The sequence below is a fragment of the Nicotiana tomentosiformis genome, chromosome 9 (genome assembly GCF_000390325.3).
Source record: "Nicotiana tomentosiformis chromosome 9, ASM39032v3, whole genome shotgun sequence".
Classification (NCBI taxonomy): Eukaryota; Viridiplantae; Streptophyta; class Magnoliopsida; order Solanales; family Solanaceae; genus Nicotiana; species Nicotiana tomentosiformis.
The window spans coordinates 72,831,744-72,857,964 of NC_090820.1; the positions used below are offsets into that span (position 1 = coordinate 72,831,744).

The 26,221-nt window shown below is 40.0% G+C and overlaps 2 protein-coding genes across 2 annotated transcripts; one reads left to right on the top strand and one right to left on the bottom strand.

The window, feature by feature from the left end:
* The first annotated feature begins 222 nt into the window (after positions 1–222).
* LOC138898966 (uncharacterized) lies at positions 223–831 on the top strand. Its single transcript, XM_070185076.1, has one exon. The coding sequence runs from the start codon at positions 223–225 to the stop codon at positions 829–831; it is 609 nt and encodes a 202-aa protein (XP_070041177.1).
* An 18,501-nt stretch (positions 832–19,332) lies between these two features.
* On the bottom strand, positions 19,333–21,685 carry LOC104097326 (uncharacterized protein At3g28850-like). The gene has a single exon (XM_033656440.2). The coding sequence runs from the start codon at positions 20,946–20,948 to the stop codon at positions 19,665–19,667; it is 1,284 nt and encodes a 427-aa protein (XP_033512331.1). The 5' UTR covers positions 20,949–21,685; the 3' UTR covers positions 19,333–19,664.
* Between the last annotated feature and the right edge of the window lie 4,536 nt (positions 21,686–26,221).

A 26,221-nucleotide genomic window follows, 5' to 3' on the forward strand; every position in this document is an offset into this window, starting at 1 on the left:
GATCCTCCGGTGTTCACGGGTGCTAATCTCGAGGAGGACCCACAGGACTTCATTGATGAGATGCATAAGACTCTCTGAGTTATGCGCGCTACTGAGACGAAGGGAGTGGAATTGGCTGCCTACCACCTGAAAGGGGTGGCCTATTCTTAGTTTGAGCTGTGGGAGGAGTCTCGGGAGTAGGGGAGCCCTCCAACGAGGTTGAGTGAGTTTGCTGACGCTTTCATGGACCATTTCTTGCCGGCCGAGACTAGGGCAGGTCGCGCCGCAGAGTTTGAGAACCTTAAGCAAGGAAGTAAGAGTTTGTGGGAGTATCACATGGAGTTTGCTCATTTATCTAAATATGCTATTCTCATGTTGCCTACTATGGAGGCTAGAGTGCGCCGGTTTGTGCAGGGCCTTAGCCCCTTGATTATCAATGAGGCCGCTGCATTTGCCTTGAATTCAGATATGAACTATGGGAAAATGGTAGCATTAGCTCAAGCTACAGAGGACCATAAATTGAAGAACAGAAGGGAGCGAGAGGGTACCAGCAAGTCCTGGTCCGCGGCCAGCTTTGGGGAGTCATTAAGTGGGGGAAAATCAGCTTTCAGGGGAGAGTCATTAGGGCCATCCCAGTCTTTTGCTCAGTCTTCAGCCAGTGCACCCCTAGCAGGGTCCAGTCAGGAACAAGGAGTTATTTCAGGCCCAGTCAGGGTAGCAGGGGACCCCACCAGCAGGGCCGATCAGGAGGGAGATTCCAGCAGCAGCGGAGCCCCCCATGCCCTAGGTATGGGAAGATGCACTCAGAAATCTGCTACATGGACTCACCTATATGTTATGGGTGCAGATTGAGGGGTCATATTCAAAGGGAGTGCCGCTTATCCCGCCAGGGTGTGGGCATAGGCACAACACATCCATCCAGTTCTGCAGCTACTACATCTTCAACACCCCCTCTAACTCGAGGCACTCCAGCACCAGCACCAGCAGGGCATGGTGTAGCTAGGGGTGGTGCGCAACCGTTTCTATGCTATGAGTGGTTTCTAGAGTGCAAAGGCTTCTCTAGATGTTGTCACAGGTATATTGACTGTCCAATATCATGATGTATATGCTCTTATTGATCTAGTTCTACCTTTTCCTATGTTACCCCTTATGTTGCTATGAAATTTGGGATAGAATCGGAACAACTTCCCGAGCCGTTCTCTATATCTACTCCGGTTGGCGAGTCTATTGTGGCCACACAGTTTTATAGGGGTTGTGTTGTCATGGTATGTGGTCGGGACACCGTGGCCGATCTCATTAAATTGGGGATGGTCGATTTTGATGTAATTATGGGAATGGATTGGCTTTATTCATGTTTTGCCAATCTCGATTACGGAACTAGCTTTGTGAGGTTTGAATTTTCAAATGAGCCAGTTTTTGAGTGGAAGGGGGTTAATGTAATACCAAAAGATAGGTTTATTTCTTACCTTAAGGCCAGGAAGATGATTAAGGGGTGTATCTATCATTTGGTCCGGGTTACGGACACCAATGTTGAGGCACCTACACTTAAGTCCATGCCTGTTGTAAATGAACTTTTGGGAGTCTTTACGGACGATCTCCCTAGGATCCCACCAGACAGGGAGATTGATTTTGGGATTGATGTGATGCCAGGCACACATCCTATATCTATTCTGCCTTACAGGATGGCACCAGCAAAATTGAAGGTGCTAAAGGAACAATTTAAGGATTTGTTAGAGAAGGGTTTCATCTGACCGAGTGTCTCTCCATGAGGTGCACCGATTCTCTTTGTAATGAAGAAAGATAGATCACTACGTATGTTTATTGACTACCGGTAGCTCAATAAGGTCACAATCAAAAACAAATACCCATTGCCAAGAATAGATGATTTGTTTGATCAGTTACAGGGTGCTAGGTACTTCTCCAAAAATGATTTATGGTCCAGGTACTACCAATTGAAGATCAGGGAGCAAGATATTCCGAAAACAACTTTCCAAACTCGGTATGGGTACTTTGAATTTCTAGTAATGTCTTTTCGGCTAACAAATCCCCAGCGGCTTTCATGGATCTTATGAATTAGGTTTTCAAGCCTTTTCTCCATTCCTTTGTGATAATATTTATTGACGATATTCTTGAGGACCATGCTGATCATCTCTGGGCAGTTTTGCAAAGCACCAACTGTATGCAAAGTTTTCAAAATGTGAATTTTGGCTCGAGTCTGTCACATTATTTGGTTATGTTATCTCCAAGGAAGGAATTAAGGTTGATCCTCAAAAGATTGCAGAGGTGAAGAATTTTCCTAGACCTACAACACCTATTGAGATTTGCAGTTTCTTGGGCTTAGCAGGGTATTACAGTAAGTTTGTGGAGGGGTTCTCTACTCTTGCCTCCCCGTTGACTAAATTGACTTAGAAAGCGGTTAAGTTCCAATGGTCCAATGCTTGTGAAAGGAGCTTCCAGGAGTTGAAATCAAGATTGACTATAGCACCGGTGTTGACCCTGCCAGAGGGTACAAATGGATTTGTGGTATATTGTGATGCTTCAAGAATTGGGCTTGGGTCTGTGTTAATGCAACACCGCAAGATTATAGCATATGCTTCTAGGAAACTAAAGAATCATGAACAGAATTATCCAACACATGACTTAGAACTTGCGGTGGTGGTTTTTGCATCGCAAATTTGACGTCATTATTTGTATGGGGTCCATGTGGATGTATTCACAGACCACAAGATCCTTCAATTTATTTTCAAACAAAAGGAGTTGAATCTTAGGCAGAGAAGATGTCTTGAGTTACTGAAGGATTACGACATCGATATTCTGTATCACCCGGGGAAAGACAATGTTGTGGCAGATGCTCTTAGCCGGAAATCTATGGGTAGTTTAGCACACTTGGAGGCATATCAAAGGCCATCGGCCAAGGAAGTTCATCGATTGGCTAGTTTGGGAGTTCGTATTGCAGACTCTAATGAAGGAGGGGTAATTGTACAAAATAGGGCTGAATCATCGTTTGTTGGGGAAGTCAAAGAAAAGCAATACGATGATCCATTTTTGGTGCAATTGAAGGAGGGGATACAAAAAGATAAAACTATGGTTTTTACCCTTGGTATGGATGATGGTACACTAAGGTACCAAGGGCGGCTATGTGTTCCAAGTGTAGATGATCTGAGGGAAAGAATCATGACCGAGACTCACACTTCTAGGTATTCCGTGAACCCAGTCCTACGAAGATGTATCATGATCTCAAGGAAGTCTATTGGTGGAATGACATGAAAAGGAATGTAGCGGACTTTGTGGCAAGGTGTCCGAATTGTCAGTAAGTCAAGGCTGAACACCAACGGCCTAGTGGATTGGCACAAAACATAGAAATTCCAATGTGGAAGTGGGAAATGATTAATATGGATTTTGTGGTAGGATTACCACGCACTCCGCGCAAGTTTGACTCAATTTGGGTGATTGTGGATCGGCTCACGAAATTAGCTCATTTCTTGCAAGTTAAATCTACCGACACAACAGGACAGTATGCTCAATTGTATATAGTCAGGCTAAATGGTACTCTAGTTTCTATCATTTCCGATCGAGGGGCTCAGTTCAAGGCAAATTTTTGGAAGAAATTTCAGCAAGGTTTGGGTAGTCAGGTGAATCTTAGTATAGCTTTCAATCCACAGATCGACGGGCCAGCAGAGCGGACTATTTAGACACTTGAGGACATGTTGCGTGCTTGTGTTCTTGATTTCAAGGGTAGCTGGGATGATCATTTGCCACTCATAGAGTTTGCTTATAACAACAAGTTTCATACTAGTATTCAGATATCACCATTTGAGGCAGTATATGGTAGGAGATGTAGATCTCCCATTGGGTGGTTTGAAATTGGGGAAGCAGAATTGATAGGGCCAGACCTCGTGCATCAGGCAATGGAAAAAGTTAAGACCATTAAGGAGGGGTTGAAGACATCTCAGAGTCGCCAGAAGTCCTATCCGAATGCTCGTCGTAGAGATTTGGAGTTCAAAGAAGATGATTGGGTATTCTTGAAAATTTCCCCGATGAAAGGTGTAATACGATTTGGTAAGAAAGGAAAATTGAGTCCGAGGTATGTCGGACCGTACAGAATCATTCAGAGGATCGGTGAGGTGGCATACAAGCTTGAGCTACCACCTGAGATGTCATTAGTGCACCCGACATTCCATGTGTCTATGTTGAAGAAGGTAGTTGGAGATCCGTCAGCTATTGTGCCGGTTGAGGCCATTGAGGTTAATGAAGAACCGTCATATGAAGAAATTCCAGTTGCCATTCATGATAGGCAAGTCCAAAAGTTGAGAAATAAAGAAATTGTATCTTGGGAAACCGAGGAAGAAATGCAGAAAAAGTATTCTTATTTATTTGAATAGTCATGTATTTATTAAGTTATGTTCTATGAAAATTCTAAGGTTGCATATGTTCTTGATTCCCCATGAGTCCTATTATTATATCATCTATTCATGGGTCTCAGAAAATACGAATGTTGGTAAAGTTTATTTCATGATATTAATCGAAGGCATAATGATCTTATGGCATTCCGAGATATCTTATTGACTTACTTCATTATGTATTGCATTCATTTATACATGTACATTGACCCATGACCATATGGCCTTATATACGCATATATTATATGTATATGGGGTATGAGTAAAGGTTATGGTGTTATATATGCACCACCACCTTATCAGCTGGTATACGTTGATGATTTCACCCACAACGGCTGAGATGATATGATGGGATGCCCTCAGAGGCTTGATGATGTTATGTACGCATATACCTATGCATGGAATGGCATTTATACACATATGTATGACATTATAAATGTCTCATGATTCTCAAAGCTATTCAGAATTACAGGTTGAGTCTTTTACTCCATGTTTCTTTTATGTCTATTATATACTGCTTTTGATGCCTTACATACTCGGTACTTTATTTGTACTGACATCCCTTTTTCCTGGGGACGCTGCATTTCATGGCCGCAGGTCCCGATAGATAGGTTGAGAGTCCTCCTAGTAGGCTATCAGCTCAGCAGAAGGAACGTACACTCCACTTGCTCCGGAGTTACTTATTTGGTCAGTATGCTTTGGACATGTATTTATTGGTATGGCGGGGCCCTGTCCCGGCCTTTATGACGTTTATGTACTCTTAGAGGCTTGTAGACAGATGTCCTGTATATGAAAGATTGTATGGCCATGTCGGCGTATGTTCATGTATGAGTGATCATTTTGGTCTTACAGACCCGTATGTCATATGTATAAGTTTGTATTACATGTTGGGTCATCCTATGTCGAGTATTCCCTTTTGTTTTATTCTGGTTATCTCATGACGCCCCTTCTGGCCCATTTACCCATAATGGTATGATAAGAAAGATATGTTATGTTGGTACTCGGTTGAGTAAGGCACCAGATGCCCGTCGCGGCCCTGCAGATTGGGTCATGACAGAATATATAGAAATCTGCGAGCGAATCTGCTTTTGTGGCCACTATGTCACATCTGCGACTGCCACTTCTGTGGTACAAGTCTTGCATTTACGAGAAAACATCAACTCAGCACCTGTGCAAACATGCTTCTGCGCTCAGGGTACCGCTCTTACGAACACGCAAATGCGCCCAAGACCCCGCATGTACGACCTTCTCGCCCACTAGTCCATATTCGCTTGTGCGATAAATTGTCCACATCTGCGAACACTGATCCGAAGCCACTCTTCCGCTTCTGCGCCCCCCTGTGCCATTTTTGTGGCTCCGCACCTGCGCCCATAGTTCTGCAGGTGCGATCACACCAGGTATCCAATATCTAGGAAATGCCAACATGATCCGAAATGGTCTGAATCAATCTTAAACACACCCGGGCCCCTCGCGACCCCGTCCGAACATACCAACAATTCCAAAAACATAATGCTTACCTACTCGAGGCCTAAACTTACATACAACATCAAAACCATAAATCACACCTCAAATAAAACTTAATGAACATTTGAATTTCCAACTTCTAAAACTCATGCCGAAACATACCAAATCAACTTGGAATGACTTCAAATTATTCACATAAGTTACAAATTACATAACAAGTCTATTCCAACTCCCAGGACAACAATCTAAATTTGATATCATCAAAGTCAACTCCTGGTAAAACCTATGAACTTTCCAGACCTTTAAATTGCCAACTTTTGCCAGTTAGCACCAAAACCTTGTAGAAACATCCAAATGCTAATCGGGGCATATGCCCAAGTCCAAAATCACCATCCAGACATAACAAAACCATCAAAACTCCGATCCGAGATCAAATACATAAAAGTCAAACTTGGTCAACTCTTCCAATTTTAATATTCTAAAATGAGAATCATTCTTCCAAATCAATCTCGAATCACCCAAAAACCAAAAGCGTCGATTCATGCAAGTCATAAAACATCATACAAAATTACTCAGGACCTCGAACCACCAAACGGAATGCAAATTCTCAAAGAAATCGGTCGGGTCGTTACACAATGCAGGCTAGTAAGGAGGACATGATGCCATGTTTAGGCCGTAACTTGGGCTTAGCAGATTCAGTTGTGTGAGTAGGTGATTTCAAGTTCTTATACCCTGTAGTTTCCCTAGGGGTGGGACTGATGGCTTAGTGAGTGGCAAGATAGCCATGTGATGAGTAGTATGGGATTGAGGGATATACTTAGATGGTTTGGATTTTACGAGAAGGATTCCATTGGGTCTGAAGGGCTATGGATGCTTGATTATCATCTCGGTGTGTTTTATAGTCTTAAGACTTGGACGTGTTGATGGATCTTTCAGTTATTCATTTGCGTAATGAAGTGGAATCTTATATCTCGCTTATGAGTGTAGGTTCGGGAAGATTAATTGATTGCTTCGTGGTTGTCACCTTGGTAGGGTCTAAGAAGGTTATTCGGGAAGATTATTTCAATTTGAGTCTAAGAAGGTGGGTTATCTCCCGTGAGAAGGCCTGAGGTTGTACGATTCTTATAAGGTTTCTATGAAGAGTTTCCCTTCTATTTTGTGGAATGCATGTGCTACCTTTTAAGTTCGGATCGTTTGAGATGGTTGGCAAGACCGACACAAGGATGAATGAACATTGGCATATGATTTAGAATGTGTGTGATTGGGTTTTGTATGAGATTAAGAGAAATTAAGCTAAATAACAATGCGAGACCATGGCAGTTACAAAGGAGGAGTACAATGGGTTATCGAATGATGTGTTCTGTGGCTTTGATCCAGGTGGGGGAGTCTACTATCAACAATTTCACAACATGATCATGTGTTATATTATTTCCTGGACTAAGGGACACTTGTGAATTAGTTATGACTCGAATATGAGGACTTTGTGGATGATTCAAGCCAGAGATTTGCTTGCGGTCGGCCTCGTCTATTTACTTAAGGTTCAGGAGGAACCTCTTCAACTTGGTCATCTTCCATGTCCACATCCCCCAAAGGCATGTTTCTGAGAGTATCATTATTGTTGAGGGCCATTGTTTCACCAAAAAGATTAGAAACACATAAGGAAAAGAAGATAATTCACACACAAAACCACAAATATAGCTAAATCTATTTTTTATACTCCCCGGCAACGGTGCCAAAAATTGATGTCGCCCAAGTCACACCTCAAATTTGGGTTGTGAAGCAGTCGATTGCAATAATAATACCCAACTAGGAGTCGGAATCGAATCCACAAGGAGCGTAGATGGTATTAGTGGTATGTATTTGATCTAGGCCGGTAAATTGTCTAAGTTGCACTTCCACAAACTTTGTTTTGATTTTACTTCTAAAATTATACTAAGGATTGCAATTGAAAAATATGAAACTAGAGAAGAATGTTTTTGTTGTTGTTTTTCAAATGTGTAAAAGGTCTAGGGTTGTGGCTTCCAACTAGGTGTTTGCCTAACGGTTGTGGGCTTTAGAGCGAGTTTCGTTGGCCGGGGTGTATTATAGCAATCAACACTCAAATACCCACTCAATACCTTTTGGTAAGAGAGTGGTTTTGCTCAATTTGGCTTTCTCAAATCTACATGGGTATTGAACTAAACAGTTGACAAATTGCCCAAGTCGGATTTAACGTCTCTAGGTTCAACCCTTTAATTGGGACTATCCATCTCTTGATTTCATCCCAAACTCTTGTTAGCCAAGTTTTCCTAGACTAAGTCTCTCTTTCTAAAGTAGATACCAAATCAAATAGGCTTGAACCAATGTTTGCAACCATTAATTCTACAATTATAGCAAGAACTAGGCTAAATAATTCACACCCAACCATAAACAAGCACTAAATCAAACACCCATTAGGTTCCCACACTATGGTTGGGTCACAACCCTAGCTAGAAATTTAGCTACTCATAATGGGTAATGAAGAAAATAAAGAAGAAAAGATGATAAAACTCATATTGAAAGATAAATAGATGAAAATCCAATGTAAAATCAACAAGATGAGCTAAAGTTGACTAAAAGAGTAAAGAAAAACAGCTACAGACTTTTTGGTATTCAAACCTTAACCTAATTTCGTGAAAATAGTCTTTTTATACAAAGCTAGAATTTTCGGACAAAATTGCCCTTTAGGAGATTTTGCGCCCGCACAATTCTGTGTGCGGTCCACACTTTGCTGCAGCTCTTGACATGAGTGGTTTCTGCAGCTGCACAATTCTAAAATACGACCGCACTTCTTGAGTTCTGCGGACCGCATAATTCTGGGTGCGGTCGCACATTTGATTTCTGCGGCCGCACAATTATAGTGCGGTCCGCAGATCTTGATTGTCTTGAATTCCCAACTCTCTGAACCTTTACTTCTGTGGCCACACCATTATTGTGCGGTCCTCCCTTTGCATTGCAGCACTGTCCAATTTTCTTCTTGTTTTGCGATCACAGACAGAATTCTGCGGTTCGCACTTTAGCCTTTTTGCTTGATTTTTGTCCTTGTTCAAAATTACTCCTTCTTGAGTTGAATTTCATCACTTTGGCTCATTTTCCAATACTCCTACAAGTAAGCATATTTCATCAATTTTTGGGAATACCTTTAAGCATTTTTGAGCTAAAACGAAAGTTAAAAGGCGTAAATAAGTAGTCAAAATTCCCACTTATCAAAGAGCAATATTAACTCTTTTTAGTTTCTTTTTAAACATCAATAATGGGTCACCTATGAAATCAGCCAGTCAATTTTGTCTAACTACCTCCATAAAAGATGCATGTTTTGTCCAGAAATTCAAAAATTTGAAAGGTTTGGCAATTTGAGTGGTCTGCTCACACAACTCATTAGTAGTGGTACATGGTCAGAATCTGTTCTGATGTGGTGCTCTACTTCTGTACTAGGGAATAAAGTCTGGAATGGCACATTGACAAAAATTATGTCCAACCTTTTGAATATGCATTCTGAGTTTCGTCTCCCATTCCACCATGTGATAGGACTTCTTTTGTACCCCATGTCAAATAGCCCACAAGAGTTTACACAAAAAGAAAAATCTTCATATTCTGGAGGGTAAACTAGCAGTGCACCAATCTTCTCTTCTTCATTAAGAATCACATTAAAGTTTCCTCCAACCACCCAAGGTAATTCCATGTCTCTAGCAAGGTAGTATAAATTATCCCACAATTCTAATCTTTTCAGGGATGAACACTTTGCATATACAAAGGTCATCATAATTTACTTCTCAATATTTTGATGATAAACCATGATAGTAAGTTGCCGGTCAGTGTCATTCACCACATCCCACTGGACCACAGCATCAAGAAATAGCCATATCTTGCCATTGATATTAGATATTGGTTCTTCCATGCCTAGTCTTCTCCTATAGTTCTGAATAAGCCTCTATTTTTGGAAAGGTTCCATGAGTGATATAATGAAAAAACCATGTTCCCTTTGCATGTTGATAACACTCTGAAAGGCCTACTGAATTTTAACAGACCTTATGTTCCATATGAGTGTCTTAATCATCATTTAGTGGTGGAGGCTGCCCTCTTGGGCAGTATTCTTGTAGGAGGTTGTTGTTCATTGTGATGAGTTTGCTTCCTTCATTTCTTACCATGTTTAGCTGCAGTCCTATGTGACAAATCTCCTTCCCTTGCCACAGACTTGAAATTCCTAGTTGTAGATTCATCAGCACCTTCATCTTCTAGTTGTTCATTAGTGCCCAAGGCTTTATGAATTTCCAAAGGCAGTTCCTTGTGTGCAATAATATCATGCATAATCTGAGCAGGAGATTGCAGTGGTATATTGATTTGAATCTGCATTGGAGATCCAGTGGCTGATGCAATTTCCATAGGCAGTGTATCAATTGCAGTTGACTCCCTAGGAATTATGGCTGACCATACCTGCTCCATGTTTGGTAGCATTACCATTGCACCTTCAACGTTGGCTACTAGTTCCCTAGTTTTGTTGTTGTCCAAAGCCTTCCTGAATACCTCTGTATTAACCTGTGCTGGCATTGAATTAACTCTTTGATCATCAAGTCTTAGTCTTGTATGTGCCTCTGAACTTACTTCACCTTTCCCTACTTGTATAGATTCTGTAGCTTTTCCATTTGAATTAGGTGGGTCCACAAATGTCTGAGATAGTATTTCCTGACATGAGTGGTTGAGGGTCACATTAAGTGTTTCCTTATACATTCCAAAGCTCCTTTGAACCCAGTTAATGGTATATTATTTTGTCCCTGAAGCATTTTGCCTAGTATCAGTAGAGATAGAGTTTCAGGTCAGCTCTACAGCTTTAGGATTGGAATTTGATTTTTCAGCAGTTCTTAGATGTTATATTCCAAAATTTGATGCTTCTGCTATTGTTCTTTGAACTTGTCCCTGCCTTCACTATCAAATTCAGAAGTCACATTATTGACAATTCCAACATCCTCATTTTTTCTATGTGCTTGCCTGATTTGCAGCAGTGGATGGTAGGTTTTCCATGTTGGTGTTACCACCTACCTAAGTAGTCTCATGAACTGTCTGAGGAGCAGTTATTCCAATAAAGTGCCCTGTCTCATTAGGTGGTTCCCGTGCACTCATCTGTCCTCCATTACAAGCATCAGCAGTATTATGAATGGCTTCCGATACAGTCTCCAGTGGCTTTGGTAGAGCATATTGTGATTTGTTCATTACCCCTGAGGGCTGGGAGGGTCTGGATAACTGTGTATCAAGAGCTTGTTGTTGTGGTTGTTTCTGTTGCTATTGCTTGTTTTTCTGGTTTATTCCTTTGAAATTCTTCTTTTTTTTTAGAATTCCATTGATCGTTGGAATGGTTATCCTTTTTTGGTTATTGCGCAATCACTTTGTGATTTATTCTTCCTTGTTGCTCCTCAATTTTGCATTGTTCCTCAATTTTTTGGTTGGAAGTCTGATCATTTTGTTATCCCTGTACCATTTGCTCATGTGGTGTTGCAGTTGCTCCCTCTAGCTTGTTTGTAAGGTGATTGTTAGCATTGTGAGTTCTTGTTGTTATTGTTGCTGCATTCTTCTTCTCTTGTTCTTCCCTTTTTCTAATAGTGAAATTGTACTCTTCATGACCCAAGTGTCTGCAGTGTAAGCAGTAATATGGTAGATCTTCATATACTACTTCCAGCCATTGGCCATCCCTGTTCACATCCTGATCTTCATCAAATCCTATCCAAACATGATGAGGCCTTTCCTTAGTCAAATCAACTTGCATCTTGACTTTTTCAACACTTCCCCTTATTTTTTGCATTGAAGCTAAGTCTAGATGGAGTACCTTACCAATAGGTGATAAAAGTACTGACAGTACTTCCCTAAAGTAGAAATTCCATGGAAGTTCTGGAATGACTACCGAAACAGAGATAATAGGATTACCCTCATTTGGATTGAAATTGGGTGTCCAAGCTTATAATTCCATTCTTTGACCTTGGATGAACATGAATGATTTTTTTCAAACAGTAGTGTGATCATACTCATTGTCTAAGTCAATGTAAACTGTTCTTGCATTCAAATAAGCTATTTTAAATCCTCCTCTGAGTTCTGTTTGTGCTATGAAGCTTCTCCTTATTTGTTCTATTCTAGGCATTGTGTTAAGGAATTTTCCCACAATTGTGTATTGGCATTTGTTAGCCAATGTGACCATATAATCTGTCCTCGTGAAAATAGCAGTTGGTTGGTCCTGTTTGGTAGTGATTCTGGGAGATGTGAACTCTATTGGTGTTATCTCTGAAACTTTCCTAGCTCTTAACTTTGTAGCTAGAGATTGAGTGATAGTAGGTGGTGGAGGAGCAGGGTAGTTACTAGTTTTATTTTGCTGGGCAGTCGTAGCTATAAGCTTGGGATGGGAATCTGTTATAATGTGGTGAGGTTGGGTATTTTGGTTAAAAACTGCTGGTAGTTTATAGGTGTTAGGGTGTTTTAGTTGAGTTAAATTGGCTGATTTCTTTGTGTTTGGGTATGCAGGTGTTGTAGAGATTGCTTGATTTTGTGCTTTGTCTTGAAGGGTAGTTTCTTTTGGCTTTAAGCTAGGTTTGTTGGTGTTCTAGTGCTGGCTTGTAGATAACATTTGGTTATGAGTAGATGGAAGTTTGTCAAAGTTAGTAGATATTTTAGGAAAGGTTGATGGAGGTGTTATTTGACCAAGTTTAGGGTGTTCTTGAGTAGCTCTATTTGCCGTTAAAGACTGGTTTTCGTTGGTCATATGAGCTTCAGATAAATTACCTGAATGAATTAATATTGTTAAAGAAGGGGTTGGATGTAGTTGATCAGTAGGAGTTGGTTTGACAACTTTGTCTTTGTTATCAGGAGACTGCTCAAATGATCCTTGTCCAATTGAAGGTGCAGGAACATTATAGTCATTTAACATCACAACATCAGGGGAAACATTTGGTCGCTCATTAAGGTTCTTAACATGCAATTGAAATTGAACATTCCTATGACTTCCACAAACTGGCATTGAATCTTTTCCATCCAATTCAATCACAGCTTGCACATCAATATTAGTAGGGGCAACCTGTGTTGGCAATGTGGTTGCTGCTGTAGGTGTCAATTTTTTGTCAACCTTTTTTCGTTTTTGTTCTATTTAATAGTCATGATGACTAAGCTCAACATGAATTTGTGAAGTACAACCATTCATCTGTTCATTAAAATTGACATCAAAACTGACCTTGGCATTTTGTCGAACATATGGTATATGCGATTCTGCGTATACTGGGTTCTTCCATTTTGTAACGAATTGCTCATCATGGTTGTTGTTTGAGGGGTTGGGATCAATATCCAGATCAACTGTAGCGGATTGGAATTAGTTTTGACTAACTTGGACATCTATAGCTCCATTCGAGACCAGTCGTTATTTGTCGTCATTGTTCCCCTGTTGTGAATCAAAGTTTCCTATTGTGATGTGGTCTGAGACTTTGTGGGTTGATTGTAAATGATGTGTTGAGTAATCCCCATGGCTTTCAATCAGTCGTTTTGACCCAGTGACGTTGCAGTGTATCTCTGCTATCTCCTAGCAATTTTTTGGTGAGCATCCATTTCCGCCATTGTTGATTTCTTCAGCCGATGGGGAAGAAACGATAGGGGCACCTACCTAGGGTTTGTGCGCAGTGTTGTTACACGTTTGTTGGGTGTGGTCCGGTGGCTTTTCACCTCTGGACGAAGGAGACACTACCATTTTTGTCTGTTTAGTTACTGTTCTTGTTAGTCGCCTATGTAGAGAGCATTTTTCGGCAGCTATGTAGCCAACGGTGAATTATCAACTTATTTATACATTTTATTATTTTTGAAATCGTGAATTTTATTAGATAAAGAAATCAACGCATTAAAATCATGAAAACTTACAATTTAAATAGAATAGATAATAAAAGTGTGCAAATGCTAAGCAAAACCACAAACAACTTCTAGAACATCCCAAAACCCGGTGTCACAAGTGCATGAGCATCTACTAAAGAGTGCAATAATAATACAACATCTATCTGGAATATAAAATAGACAGGATAGAGTAATTAAATAGGATGGAGACTCTTTGGGTTGCAGTGCTTACCAAAGAAAGTAGCTCACCATAAAGTCCCCTCAGCAGTTGCGCCTACGCGCCAAGATGGCCACCAAATGAACTTGACAGATCCTACACATTTAGTGCAGAAATATAGCATGAGTACGTAAATCAACGCGTACCTAGTAAATATCTAGCCTAACCCCAAAGAAGTAGTGACGAGGGGTCGACATTGACACTTACTAGAGGTCCAATAAAGCAATATGATAAATCATAAGCAGATATGAAGCACAACAACAATAATGGGGTAAAACTGTAAGTTACAAAATCTTCCAAAAATTTCTTTTAAAGATATAAATTTCTCAGTCTCGTATTCTATCTTGACAGCTCAGATGTATCAAGTGCCAGTATCAAACGGATAAGGAATACCATATAAAATACCAAGCATCACTGGAAGGATAATCTCGTAAATATTCGGACTGCTAGCGCTATAACGCACGATTATACTGAGGTCGTACGGCCCGATCCAGAATAATGTGCACACTGTCGAGGGTCGACCGGCACGAACCATAGATACATCTATTATACTGCCGAGGCGTTCAGACCGCTCCACGAGAAAGGAAGAAACTTATCAAATTACGAGTCACATACTTACAATACAAGTATATGAGCATAAAGTGGGTATACCATTTACCGTTTATCAAATATTTTTCCAACAACTCAAGGTGATAAGACTCGACCTAATATATATATTCCTAAATCAATATAAATTATAAATTCACTTAATTAAACTAGCAGAATGAGTTCATTCAAATATTACATAATAAGCTCCTAAGTCTACCCGGACATAAACATGCTTTAGCTACGTGCGGACTCTCGTCACCTCGTGCGTACGTAGCACCCACAACTAGTAGCACATAACAATTACATCATCTAGGGGATGTCTCTCCCTCACAAGATTAGACAGGAAACTTACCTCGCTATGAAGTTCTAACCGGCTCCAATGCCTCTCTAACTCTTCAAATCAAAGCCAAACGATCTGAAACTAGTCAAACAAGGTGCAAATCAATCAAAATATACTCCAATGCGTACAATTTACAATTTATAATAATTCTCAACTCCGTTCGAAAAGTCAACAAAGTTAACCCTCAGGTCCACGTGCCCGGATTTCGAAAATTAATCATTACCCATAACACCACAAATTCAATTATATAATTTATTCCTAATTCCATATCGAATTTCGTGGTAAAAATCCAAAAATACCAATTTCTAGGTTTCTTTCAAAATCTCACAATTTCTACTAATTCTCATGTTTAAATCCTTGTAGAATCAATGTAGTTCGCTAACAATATGCAAAAATTACTTACCTTGACATAGATGATGAAAATCGTCCCTCCATGAGCTCCAAAAATCGCCCAACCAAATGATAAATGGGAGAGAAATGGGCTAAGTCCCGTATTAAATCAATCTGCACATGCCCGCTCTTCTTTCATGATTGTAGGAATACCTTCGCGATCGCGAAGGCCAAATTCAGCTGTCCCAGATTTCCCTCTACGCGAATGCGACAAAAGCAACGTAATCACGAACCTCTACCTGATCAGCCTACGCGAACGCGAGCCCAGCTCCGCGAACGCGAAGGCCAAACCTGTATGCCTCAGACCAACGCCTTTCGCGGTCGCGAACCTATCCCTGCGATCGCGAAGAACAACTATTCCAGCTCCTAGTCAACATTACGCAATCACGAGCCTATCTACGCGATCACGATGAACAACCCAAACACCAGAAACCAACAATCACAAATAAAGGGAAAATGGTCTGAAACCATCCCGAGGCCCTCGGGACTCCGTGTAATCACACCAACCAGTCCCAAAACATAACACGAACCTGCTCGAGGCCTTAAATCATACCAAACATCATCAAAACTACGAATCGACGATCGAAACTTTTCTTTAAACCTTCAAACTTTGACGAACGCGTCTGATTCATACTTAAATATTCTGAAATGACGCCAAACTTTACGTGCAAGTCATAAATCACGATACGAACCTATTTCAAGGCTCGGAACCCCAAACGGATATTGATAACACCAAAGTCCACCTCAAACCAAACTTAAGAAATTCTAAAACCTTCAAAATGCCAACTTTCCACAATAAGCGTTGAAATATTCCCGGGTGACCCGATACTCAACCGAACATACGCTCAAGTCCGGAATCATCATACGAACCTATTGGAACCTTCAAATCCCAATTCCGAGATGGTTTACTCAAAAGTCAAACCTTAGTCAACTCTTCCAACTTAAAGCTTCCGAAATGAGATTTTTCCATCCGAATCAACTTCGAACTTCCCGAAATTCAATTCCGACTATGCGTACAAGTCATAATACATGAAGTGAAGCTACCTAAGGCCTCAAATAGCCCAATGATGTGCTAGAGCTCAAAAAGACCAGTCGGTCGTTATATTCTCCCCCAATTAAACATGCGTTCGTCATCGAACGTGCCAAGAACCGTTCTGGAGTTGTCCAAAATTACTATTTAACACCTCGTGCACCTACTTGTGCCACCACAACCCATATGAGCACATTAGCTCGAGCCAGACTGAAGATCCTCCCTATAACCTTACTAACAAGCCTTAGAACCAAGTTCTAACATCTGGAATTCTCCATGACACCCGATTATGAAATACGAACACCGCATCAATCACTACACACTGTACTAAAACATGATCATGCAACTATACTGAAATCACACCATGCACCACATAAGTCGTTTGCCCATAATAACATCCTCTGACCACAATAGCTGAAATTTCACGAATTTCATGCCCGTAATACACCCCATAACACATATAAGCCCTGTTCTAACTCTCACAATAACCACCTACCAAATCAATAAATCATGGAGTCTCTCCACCTGACAAGAACCATTACCTCATTCTGAACTAAATAACAATATTTTCTCTTTAATATACCCTACATAAATCTAATTGCACTGATCTTAGGTCCACTAACCTCGTCTCACCCAGAACAAGCTGCTCGGACAATAAGCCACCTTAAATACCGTCTAAAATCTCACACAGCGCCATCAAAGAGACAACAAGCTACAACTCGAATATGACCCATAGTGAAGAACGAACTCTGGCAAAGAACCATCCAGCCCGCGTAACGAATAAAACGGCCAAACCGATGTTATGGATCTATCTCAAAGATGAGAAACAAGGCACACAAAATAAGTATGAAGATATGCAAGAGTTCGTAGTAGATTGGTCTTTAGGAGAACCTCTCTCGATTATCCTCCTAACTAGGTCTAAATAATAATTCAACTAGACTCTTTCGATTACTAAGAAGAATTAATGATTTCAACCAACAAGATAATGCAAAGATATCACAAGTGTGCCTCTCTCGATTACATGAGCATGTGAATATAGATGCAACAATTAAAACACCCAAAATGATTCAATGCATAAAAACTAGAGTTAATATCCTCAAACAAATATCAATACACCAAATCCATCAATCCCTAAAGACAACTACTCCATAGATATGGAGTAATTCATCACAAATATAAAGAAAAGTATAAAACGATCCAAACTCTTGTCTTGAATGAGGATTGAATGATGAATTCCTTGTGCTTTCGCTTCTCCGCCTTCTCTCTAGCCTCCTTAGGTCTTAGATGTGTCAAAAGTCCCAAAAATAATAGTTTTCCATGTATTTATACAAAGTAGGGTCGGGCCCAAACGAAAATACTTTTTCCTATGCGAAATAGGACAATTGCTCTGTAAAATTTTCACAGGCGTGCCGCATAGGGCGACACACCAGGTGGGGCGGCAGTGGGAAACTTCAGAGAGCTTGCACTTTAACAAGAGCAGGAATTTGCACTAGCGCGTCGCACGGTGCGTCGCATTTGTTCAAATTTCTCAAAGAACGAATTTTGCTTCGATTTTGACATTCAGACTAAGGAGTTACAAGTCCTGTTCTGGACAACAACTCCACCACCTTCGGAGTCCGAAAGTCGAACTCCTAGCTTGACTAAGCGGTGAACGTCTTTCACCAGAGTTCTCTTGTCTGCCTCAATCATGAACTATACTTCCCATACTTACCCTTAACCCTAATTGGATTCATTGAATTGAGTGTTTGAAGTATTAAAGTACTACTGTTTTACTTCCAAAAATCTGCCGATTAACTTATCATGTAAAAATAAATTACTTCATTAAAGATTTATTTTTCTCTAGGGACAAAATTGTAACTCAAATTTTAAAGAATATTATTGTAAATTAACTTTGAAAGTAGGAACTTCCTACTTTTAGTATTATATGATGATATAGATAGATATAGATTAGCCATATTTATTTTAACATGACTTAGTACTTTTAGATTACGATCACTTTTATTATGGCTTATTAATTAGCAATATTTATTATGTAATTTTATTATTTTTTGTATAATGCCATGAATCATCACATTTTGTGTTATTTTTTTGGGAAATATCTAATATAGTTGTATCTTATTAGGGCTAAAGAAATATTTGGAGCATAAATTATATATTTGGTGTTATGAAGACTTTACTTAGGAAAATATCCCGAGAAAATCGAACCAACATGACATATGTACACCCGACTCTTTTCATTATGCTTTAGCACAATTGTTGAGAGTTAAACACAACACGTAGTTTGTGTTAGAGAGGACATATTAAATTGGAGAGGCAAGCCAGTGAAGCAGATGTCATCACTGGAGAATATATGACTAAGCTGAAAAACTCAACTTTAGCACTTTTTATCAAAAGAACTACATTAACTTGTCAACAACCCAGGCTTTATGCTTTCCAATCTGTCTTCTTTCTTTACAATTAGAGTGGAGACTTCCAAACCTGTCCGCAACAACTTTACTTATAAGTTATAACTATATTCTTTCACTTGTAAAGGTGTATTGTGGATAAAGCAATCATAACGATTACACCGTCTGTTTCACTTTTGGGCACTTGACAACATTCAAAGCTAGTGTTAGTAATACTACAAATTAATGTGCTTTGTTTCCGCACTAATTCCTTCCTTTTCTTTAGAGCACATAATCAAATGGGTTATATATGTAATCACTAAAATTTCAATAAATATTTGGTTTTGAACCTAAATTTCAAAACTCATCAAATTGCAATTTTGAGTACAACTAACTAAGTGACTTTGATCATGTGTAGAGAAGGAAGAGAATTGTTAGCCGGGGAGTGAAAGAATTATACTATGCAACAAAGCAAAGAATCCTGCAATTGCATTTGACAGTTGGCACCAGATGATTCTTGGAAATGCAATTCTTGAATCAATACCACTACTACTTGAGGCATAAAATGGTACGCACCATAGTCCAAAACCATTATTGCCCACCTGAAACTTAGAGTATGTAGTATTATTTTAGAGTAACAACAGGTTAACCATCCATAAAAGTAGACTTAGTAACCCCGAAAATAAGACAAGTTACCTTGACAAATTCTTGTGTATACAAGTTAAAATCCTTACATTAGTATGAGGAATAAGCTTTACATAAAAAGAAAATGGTATGAGGTTCTTATCTTTTACCTGGAAACATGGAAATTGGACTACAAGACATTCTCTTCTAACACAGCTCTGGAGCTTGGAACAGATTTCTGGTTTATCATACTGCAACTACATTATCTTCCTAATACAAGAAAAACTCCTTACTATACAACAATTATCTTAACATCAAGACAATTAACCAGAAAAAAAGGATAAAAAAGAAGGAAAGAACGGGACAATGTTGATGAACCTTAATCACAACAAATTGGACATCTTATCAGTCCATTCTCATTACAATCCGGGCAACGTTGGAAGCCATATTCATCGTCATCGTCATCGTCCTCAACTTCCAATTCGCCATACTCTGCCTCATAGTATATTTTACAACTCCCTGAGCATGTCTCACATGGTACAAACCTAATATCTCCACAAGCCTGACAAACTCTATTTCCAACTCCAATCCCACCACCACCATCCTCTATTCGTTCGCAATTTTCTACTAACTTCTCGAGCTTCCCATCCTCGTTCATTCTCCGTATTACATCAGCCCCACCAATGTATTTCTTACCTAAAAACACCCTTGGTAATCCCCCTCTAGCAAATCCATCTCCCAATAATTCTTTCAACTCCTCCTTGAACCCTGAATGCATTGAAACATCCCTCTCATCAACCTTAACACCAAGTCCCTTTAGAATCACACCGACGTGACAACAATCCTCGTATGTTTTCCTCACCCCTCTTAGGCTCGTGAAGTAAATAACCATTTTTTCCATCTCACGAGACACCAATTTATTACACTCCGTTAGTACTTCTCCATTTTCTCTCTTCGAGTCCTTTCTTGACTCGGCCTCATCATCCGATCCCTGAAGATTTTCTACGACTAATGGCTTCAAATGAAAAGGGTTAGCTGGTGGAAGCTCTTCAAGTGCTTTTCTAAATGTAGAAATCACTTCATGATCAAAATCAGACACTATAGATGTGTCATTTGAATGTAAACTAGACTCGTTATCACCCATTCTCGGCGACCCTTCGCCATTTTCTTTAAGCTGGTGATCATCAACATCAAGACAAGATATAGTTGTATTGTGAGAAACAGGGAAAGAGAAACTATGATCAAGATGAGGTTTAAGAGGAGTAATATCTTCAAGACCTTCCATTAATTCCCAAGCATTAATAGTTTCTGGCTCACCTGGTGGCGTTCTTACTGGTGTCTTAGGAATCACAACATTTGGGATTTTCTCATTGATCATTTGTGACCATGTTCTTGCCTCAATTAACAGCTCGTCTTTACTTCCCTTTGCTACATCGTAGTCGTCGATTTCGAATGCAAACTGATCATCTTTGAGACTTTGACTCAGGTTCATTGAGTCAAGTTTCAATGATCCTAATGTGGAGGAAGTGAGATTGACCAAATGTTGTTCACTCTCATTATGATCTTTCTTATTTGGTATGTACATTGAGTAGCTTCTGCGTACAGGGGAATATGGTGTATGGCAATTTTGACATACTTTTGGCTTTGAAGTTGCACAACCCATTATTGCAAATTTCACCAACAACTAAAGATTGGTACAAGAAAAAAAGAATGCTACTATATGCCAAATAATGGATTGTGTAGGGGCTCGAAAATAAGAAACTAAATAGAGGAATTAAAAATGACGAGAATTCAGAATACGAGGATAATTGTAATTTGTACCTCCCTTTTAATATTTAAGAAAAGATTATTGACTGGAATTGATGATAGAGAGATTGAAAGCTTCTGTCATGTACCAAAAGGATACTAAAATCTGCATCAATGGATTGGTTATAAAAGGAAAAACGTTGAAAAAAGGTAACAGCTTTATCATAATTGACGAGACGACAAGAATGTCAACAAGAAGACAATGTCACATATCAATTGATACTTTAAAAACAAAGTGCATCAGAGGATTAAGAAAAACAAACCTCGTATAGGTTAGATTATGAATAAGAAGAAGAGAAAGAGAGAGAAATTGCCAGGGAGAGAGAATTTTGGGAGAAGAAGGAACCTTTCAGCAGTTATTATTTTATTCTTCTTCCTTCCCTGAAAAACAATGTTTCTATCTCTCTAAAGATTATTGGTGGTTTTTTTTTTTTGTTTTGGGTACAAAAAGATGGGAAATGGACAAAACCAAAAAAGACCCTGTTAGTGGCTAGGATGAGAACGAGTGGTTAAAAATGAATCAAACCCTTTTCCTGCAGAGGGTTTGATTTTATAATATGAATGAAGAAAGGAGAATGGTGGATATACAAGATGTCAAGAATAAAAAAATGAAAAGAAAGGATTGTGGTGGCTTCTAGGCAAATTCAATTGCCCCATGCCCAAACCTCTTTTTGTGTTAGACGAAGAGAAGTGGAGGGGCTACTTTATTTTTTTGATTTTCCCCTTGGTATTTGCTTAACGAGTTCAGAACTTAAATGTGATTCTTTTTGGTAAGTAGGACAAAAATAAATGTAAAAAAAAAAAAAGTGATTTATCTATGTATAGCGCTCTTTAAAAGAGCGTTATACATATAACGTTTTTAAGAACCGTGTTTTATATGGAAGTTGATAAGACATTTAAGTATACCGCTCTATATAAAAGCGCTATATCTATAGCGCTTTTATATACCGCGCTATACTTACATAAGTATCGTCCCTTCCCTTTCCCCCCACGCTGAACCAGAATCCCTCCCTCCATTTTCAAAAATCTTCAGCCCCCCTCTCCCCCGCAAATTTTGTAGATAAAAAATTTAAGTGGACCCCACCTGTCCCATAAAAAGACAAGATTGTTGGTCTCACATCCTAGCCATCCATTCCTATTGTTATGGTTTACTTGTTTCGGACTCAAATATTCAATCCTTTAATTTTCCGAAAAATAAAAATCGAGGTATTCCGATTTAGTTTATATCGAAACTCGTATAAATAATGCATATTAGGTGTTTTGAATGTGTTCCATGTTATTTTGTATTTTTTTGCGTTTAAACGGTTATGTTATTTTTATCCGGACTAAGATATTAGTGTTCTAAAAAAATATGTAAAAATTGAGAAATCATTATTATTTGTTAATAAAAATGTTAATAAATTACTTTTACTATTTTATATGTATTTTCGTGAATGTTTTGTGATTAAAATGTATTTGTTGATTTTATCTAGTTTAGATTATTTATTAGTTTAAAGACCAGTAATATAGTGCCATTTTAGCTTAGTAAAATGTAGAGCCTTTTAGTGTAGTATCCATGTTGTTTAAGTATATCTTACACTGATAGATCAAATACAAACTCTGTCCAATATACAAAAATTAATTATTTAATTTACAAGCAAACATATAAAATTATGAAACTAACATGTAAAATAATAAAATTGACACACATAAGAATTCAGGATAGCTTGGTGCTACTGGGCCTCAAATATCGAGCCTGGAACCCATATGTTAATACTCTGTCCAATTAAATATTGTATAATTATAAAAATTAATTATTTAATTTACAGAACAAACATACAAAATTATGAAACTAACATGTAAAATAATAAAATTGACACATACAAGAATTCAGGATAACTTGGTGTTACTGGACCTCAAATATCGAGCCTGAAACCCATAGATATATACTCTGTCCAATTAAATATTGTATAATTATAAAAATTAATTATTTAATTTACAGAAAAAACATACAAAATTATGAAACTAACATGTAAAATAATAAAATTGACATATACAAGAATTCAGGATAGCTTGGTGTTACTGGACCTCAAATATCGAGCCTGGAACCCATAGATATATACTCTGTCTAATTAAATATTGTATAACTATAAAAATTAATTATTTAATTTACAGAACAAACATACAATTAATGTTGTTTAATTTACAGTAGGCGACATGGACGTGCCGCTTATGCATCCCGGACCTTTCTGCGATGAGCTATTAGTGTTACAGGCGATCATACGTCCGCCCACGTATGGGAGGGAGAGTTACTGGCTCAGACTCTCCGTGCCAGGAGAGTGGACGACATGTGGGATTTTATGAAGGACAGAGATCTCCATCCCCACGTAGTCCAGCGGTTGCGAGTTACGAGCTTCTACAGGATTTTGGAGATCGGGCGGCTGCAGCTCGACTGGTCTTTGGTTACAGCCTTGATAGAGCGGTGGCGATCGGAGACGCACACATTCCACCTGCCCATTGGCGAGGCCACCATCACGCTGCAGGACGTGGAGGTTTTATATGGGCTGCTCGTTGATGGACTGCCTGTTGCACTGCTTCAGGCCATGAGAGAGATGACGCGTAGGCAGTATTTGGACATACTGCAGCAGCTCACTGGTTTCAGGCCACAGGATGAGACTGCACACTCAGGGGCCAATCGCATGAATTTGACAGCTATTCGACAGCATTTGGAGATATTACACCCCGACATCACTGGCGAGACAGATGATCTGCATATTAACCAGTATACGAGGTTGCTGTTGCTCCTTATGTTTGGAGGGGTCTTGTTCCCGAACACTTCGGGGAACCTAGTCAGCTTGAGATTTCTTCATCATCTTCAGTGGCTAAATAATTTACCCCAGTACAGCTGGGGTGATGTTGTTCTCGCCTACTTGTACAGGCAGATATGTCGGGCGATCATGGGCACCCAGCATGACGTATGTGGATTTTTTCCACTGCTATAGGTGACAACATACTCGAATACTCTATTCATTATAACATATCAAGTAAAAATTTATCTTAAATCTTACGTCAACGTTGTATATTAGGTTTGGGCCTGGGAGCGGTTCCTGCAGTTGCAGCCACTTCTACCACCATTACCTCCGGATATACCATCTCTGTTTCTACCTCTAGCTAGGAGGTGGGTTCTCCAGCGGGGATACGTACATATCTACGAGGCTCGGCATAATCTCCCCCTTTGCAGGAATTTGTTGGATATGCTGGAGGGCGCATAGGTAAATGTATACCTAAGTTTACTTGGTATAGCTTCACATGTGTTGCGCATACTCACGTTTTCTGTTGTTATTTAATAGTTCATCTGGGCGCCATGCAGCGACGACTTGATAGGTGGCATGCCGATTATTGCTCGGTCGGCCGACTGATTTTGAGCACTTTTGTCCCGCTGATGTGCCTCGATATTGTGGAGCATCATGCCACGGAGCGGGTACTTTGCCAGTTTGCCCATCCGCAGCTTGTACCGAGAGGCCCACATGGGAGCCCACACATTATCAGCGGGATGATCGTTCCAGGGTGGACGACGCATATGTGGCATGGCTAGAGGTGCAGGTCGATACTTAGGACCGGCGAGCTGACCTGATTCAGCCCCCCCCCCCCACACACACACAGAGTTGGATGGATATTATTCATGAGTATATGCCTTGGTACCGCCGTGTTACCCGACTTTTCGTCGGGAATCCCATTCATCGAGCTAGCGGTCGGTACGTTCCATACGCCGGCGGCACGAGGCCATGGTATGTTTTCTGGTATTATTACTTATATAACTGTAACATAGTGTTCTATAGTTTATATTTTATATGTTGTGCATGCTATTGGCCTACATATAGTCTACCAGATGGGATTGCAGATGCAGCAGCATGCCGGCAAGGGAGGGGCCGCTTTGCACGATTATGGCCGGTAGGTTGCATAGGTGGCTGCCCGGACACTGCAGCGAGCCCGAGAGGATCAGCGCTTAGGACACGACCTTGCTTATGTGGCGCCAGAGCAGTACCAGTGAGGTAGGGGTGCCCTCACGAGGTAGGGGTGCCCCATGAGGCAGGGCTGCCCCACGGGGTCGTTGTGGGCGGCGAGGAGGTGGTCCCCAGCAAGGGGGCGTTGAGGCCCCTGTTGATGATGTTGATGCTGATCTGTCGGGTGACCTTCATGAGCCGGACGAGTATCCCAGCAGCATGCCGTCATACAGCCTTGGGCTGCAGCTCACTCCAGGGACTTCGCAGGTCACCCCGTCAGGTTCATTATTAATCACGAGCACGGACATTACCGGAGAGCATTGGGATGCATACTTCCTAGGCCCATCGACCGCTGCTGAGGATCGGCCGACCCGAGATGTGAATAGTTGGCGCCGGCTGAGTTATGGCTCATCATCAAGGGGTGCTGGGGAGCTTTCACAGGCGCAAGTATGTTTTTATCAGTATTTACTTTAAATTTGTTTTTTTCTTTTCTCATTTATTTTCCATAAATAACTTTATTAATTTTCTTATTAAGGCTTCATCCTCGCCCGTCACGGAGGCCGCTTTGTGCGATGCTGACCTGGCTGCGATGGGTGATTATATTCAGGAGCCCGACGAGATCGTGGTAAGATAATTTAAATTGTTGTGACTTAATATATATTTTCCTATACCGAGCTGACTAATTCTTCCGTAGGTTACTACTGGACCGGCGACCCCTTCTACCAATCCTGTCAGCACTACTGATGATCATATTGCAGCGCATCCTGCTATAAAGAGGCGACGTGATGAGGATGATCCCGATAGCGTAGCTGGGCGGGATGGGATGCGCTTCAGGCCAGCGACTGCATTGAAGCACACAGGCTGTGGAACACATTAATTTTTATTTTTTTTTGTATTTGATGTAAATATTATTTTATGTAAATAATAGCAATAATTTTTATTATTTTCGTTATATGCGCATTATGTATTTATTTTTCGGGTTCTTCTTATTTTAATACTGCAACACAAACACAAACACAACAACGTAACATAATTTAAATTCGGCACACACAATGAAAATACATGACATGGAAAGCATAAAGATAAAATACAACACTCAACACATACATCGATTTGTTTAGTTAACTATTCTCTTCTTCAACCACTC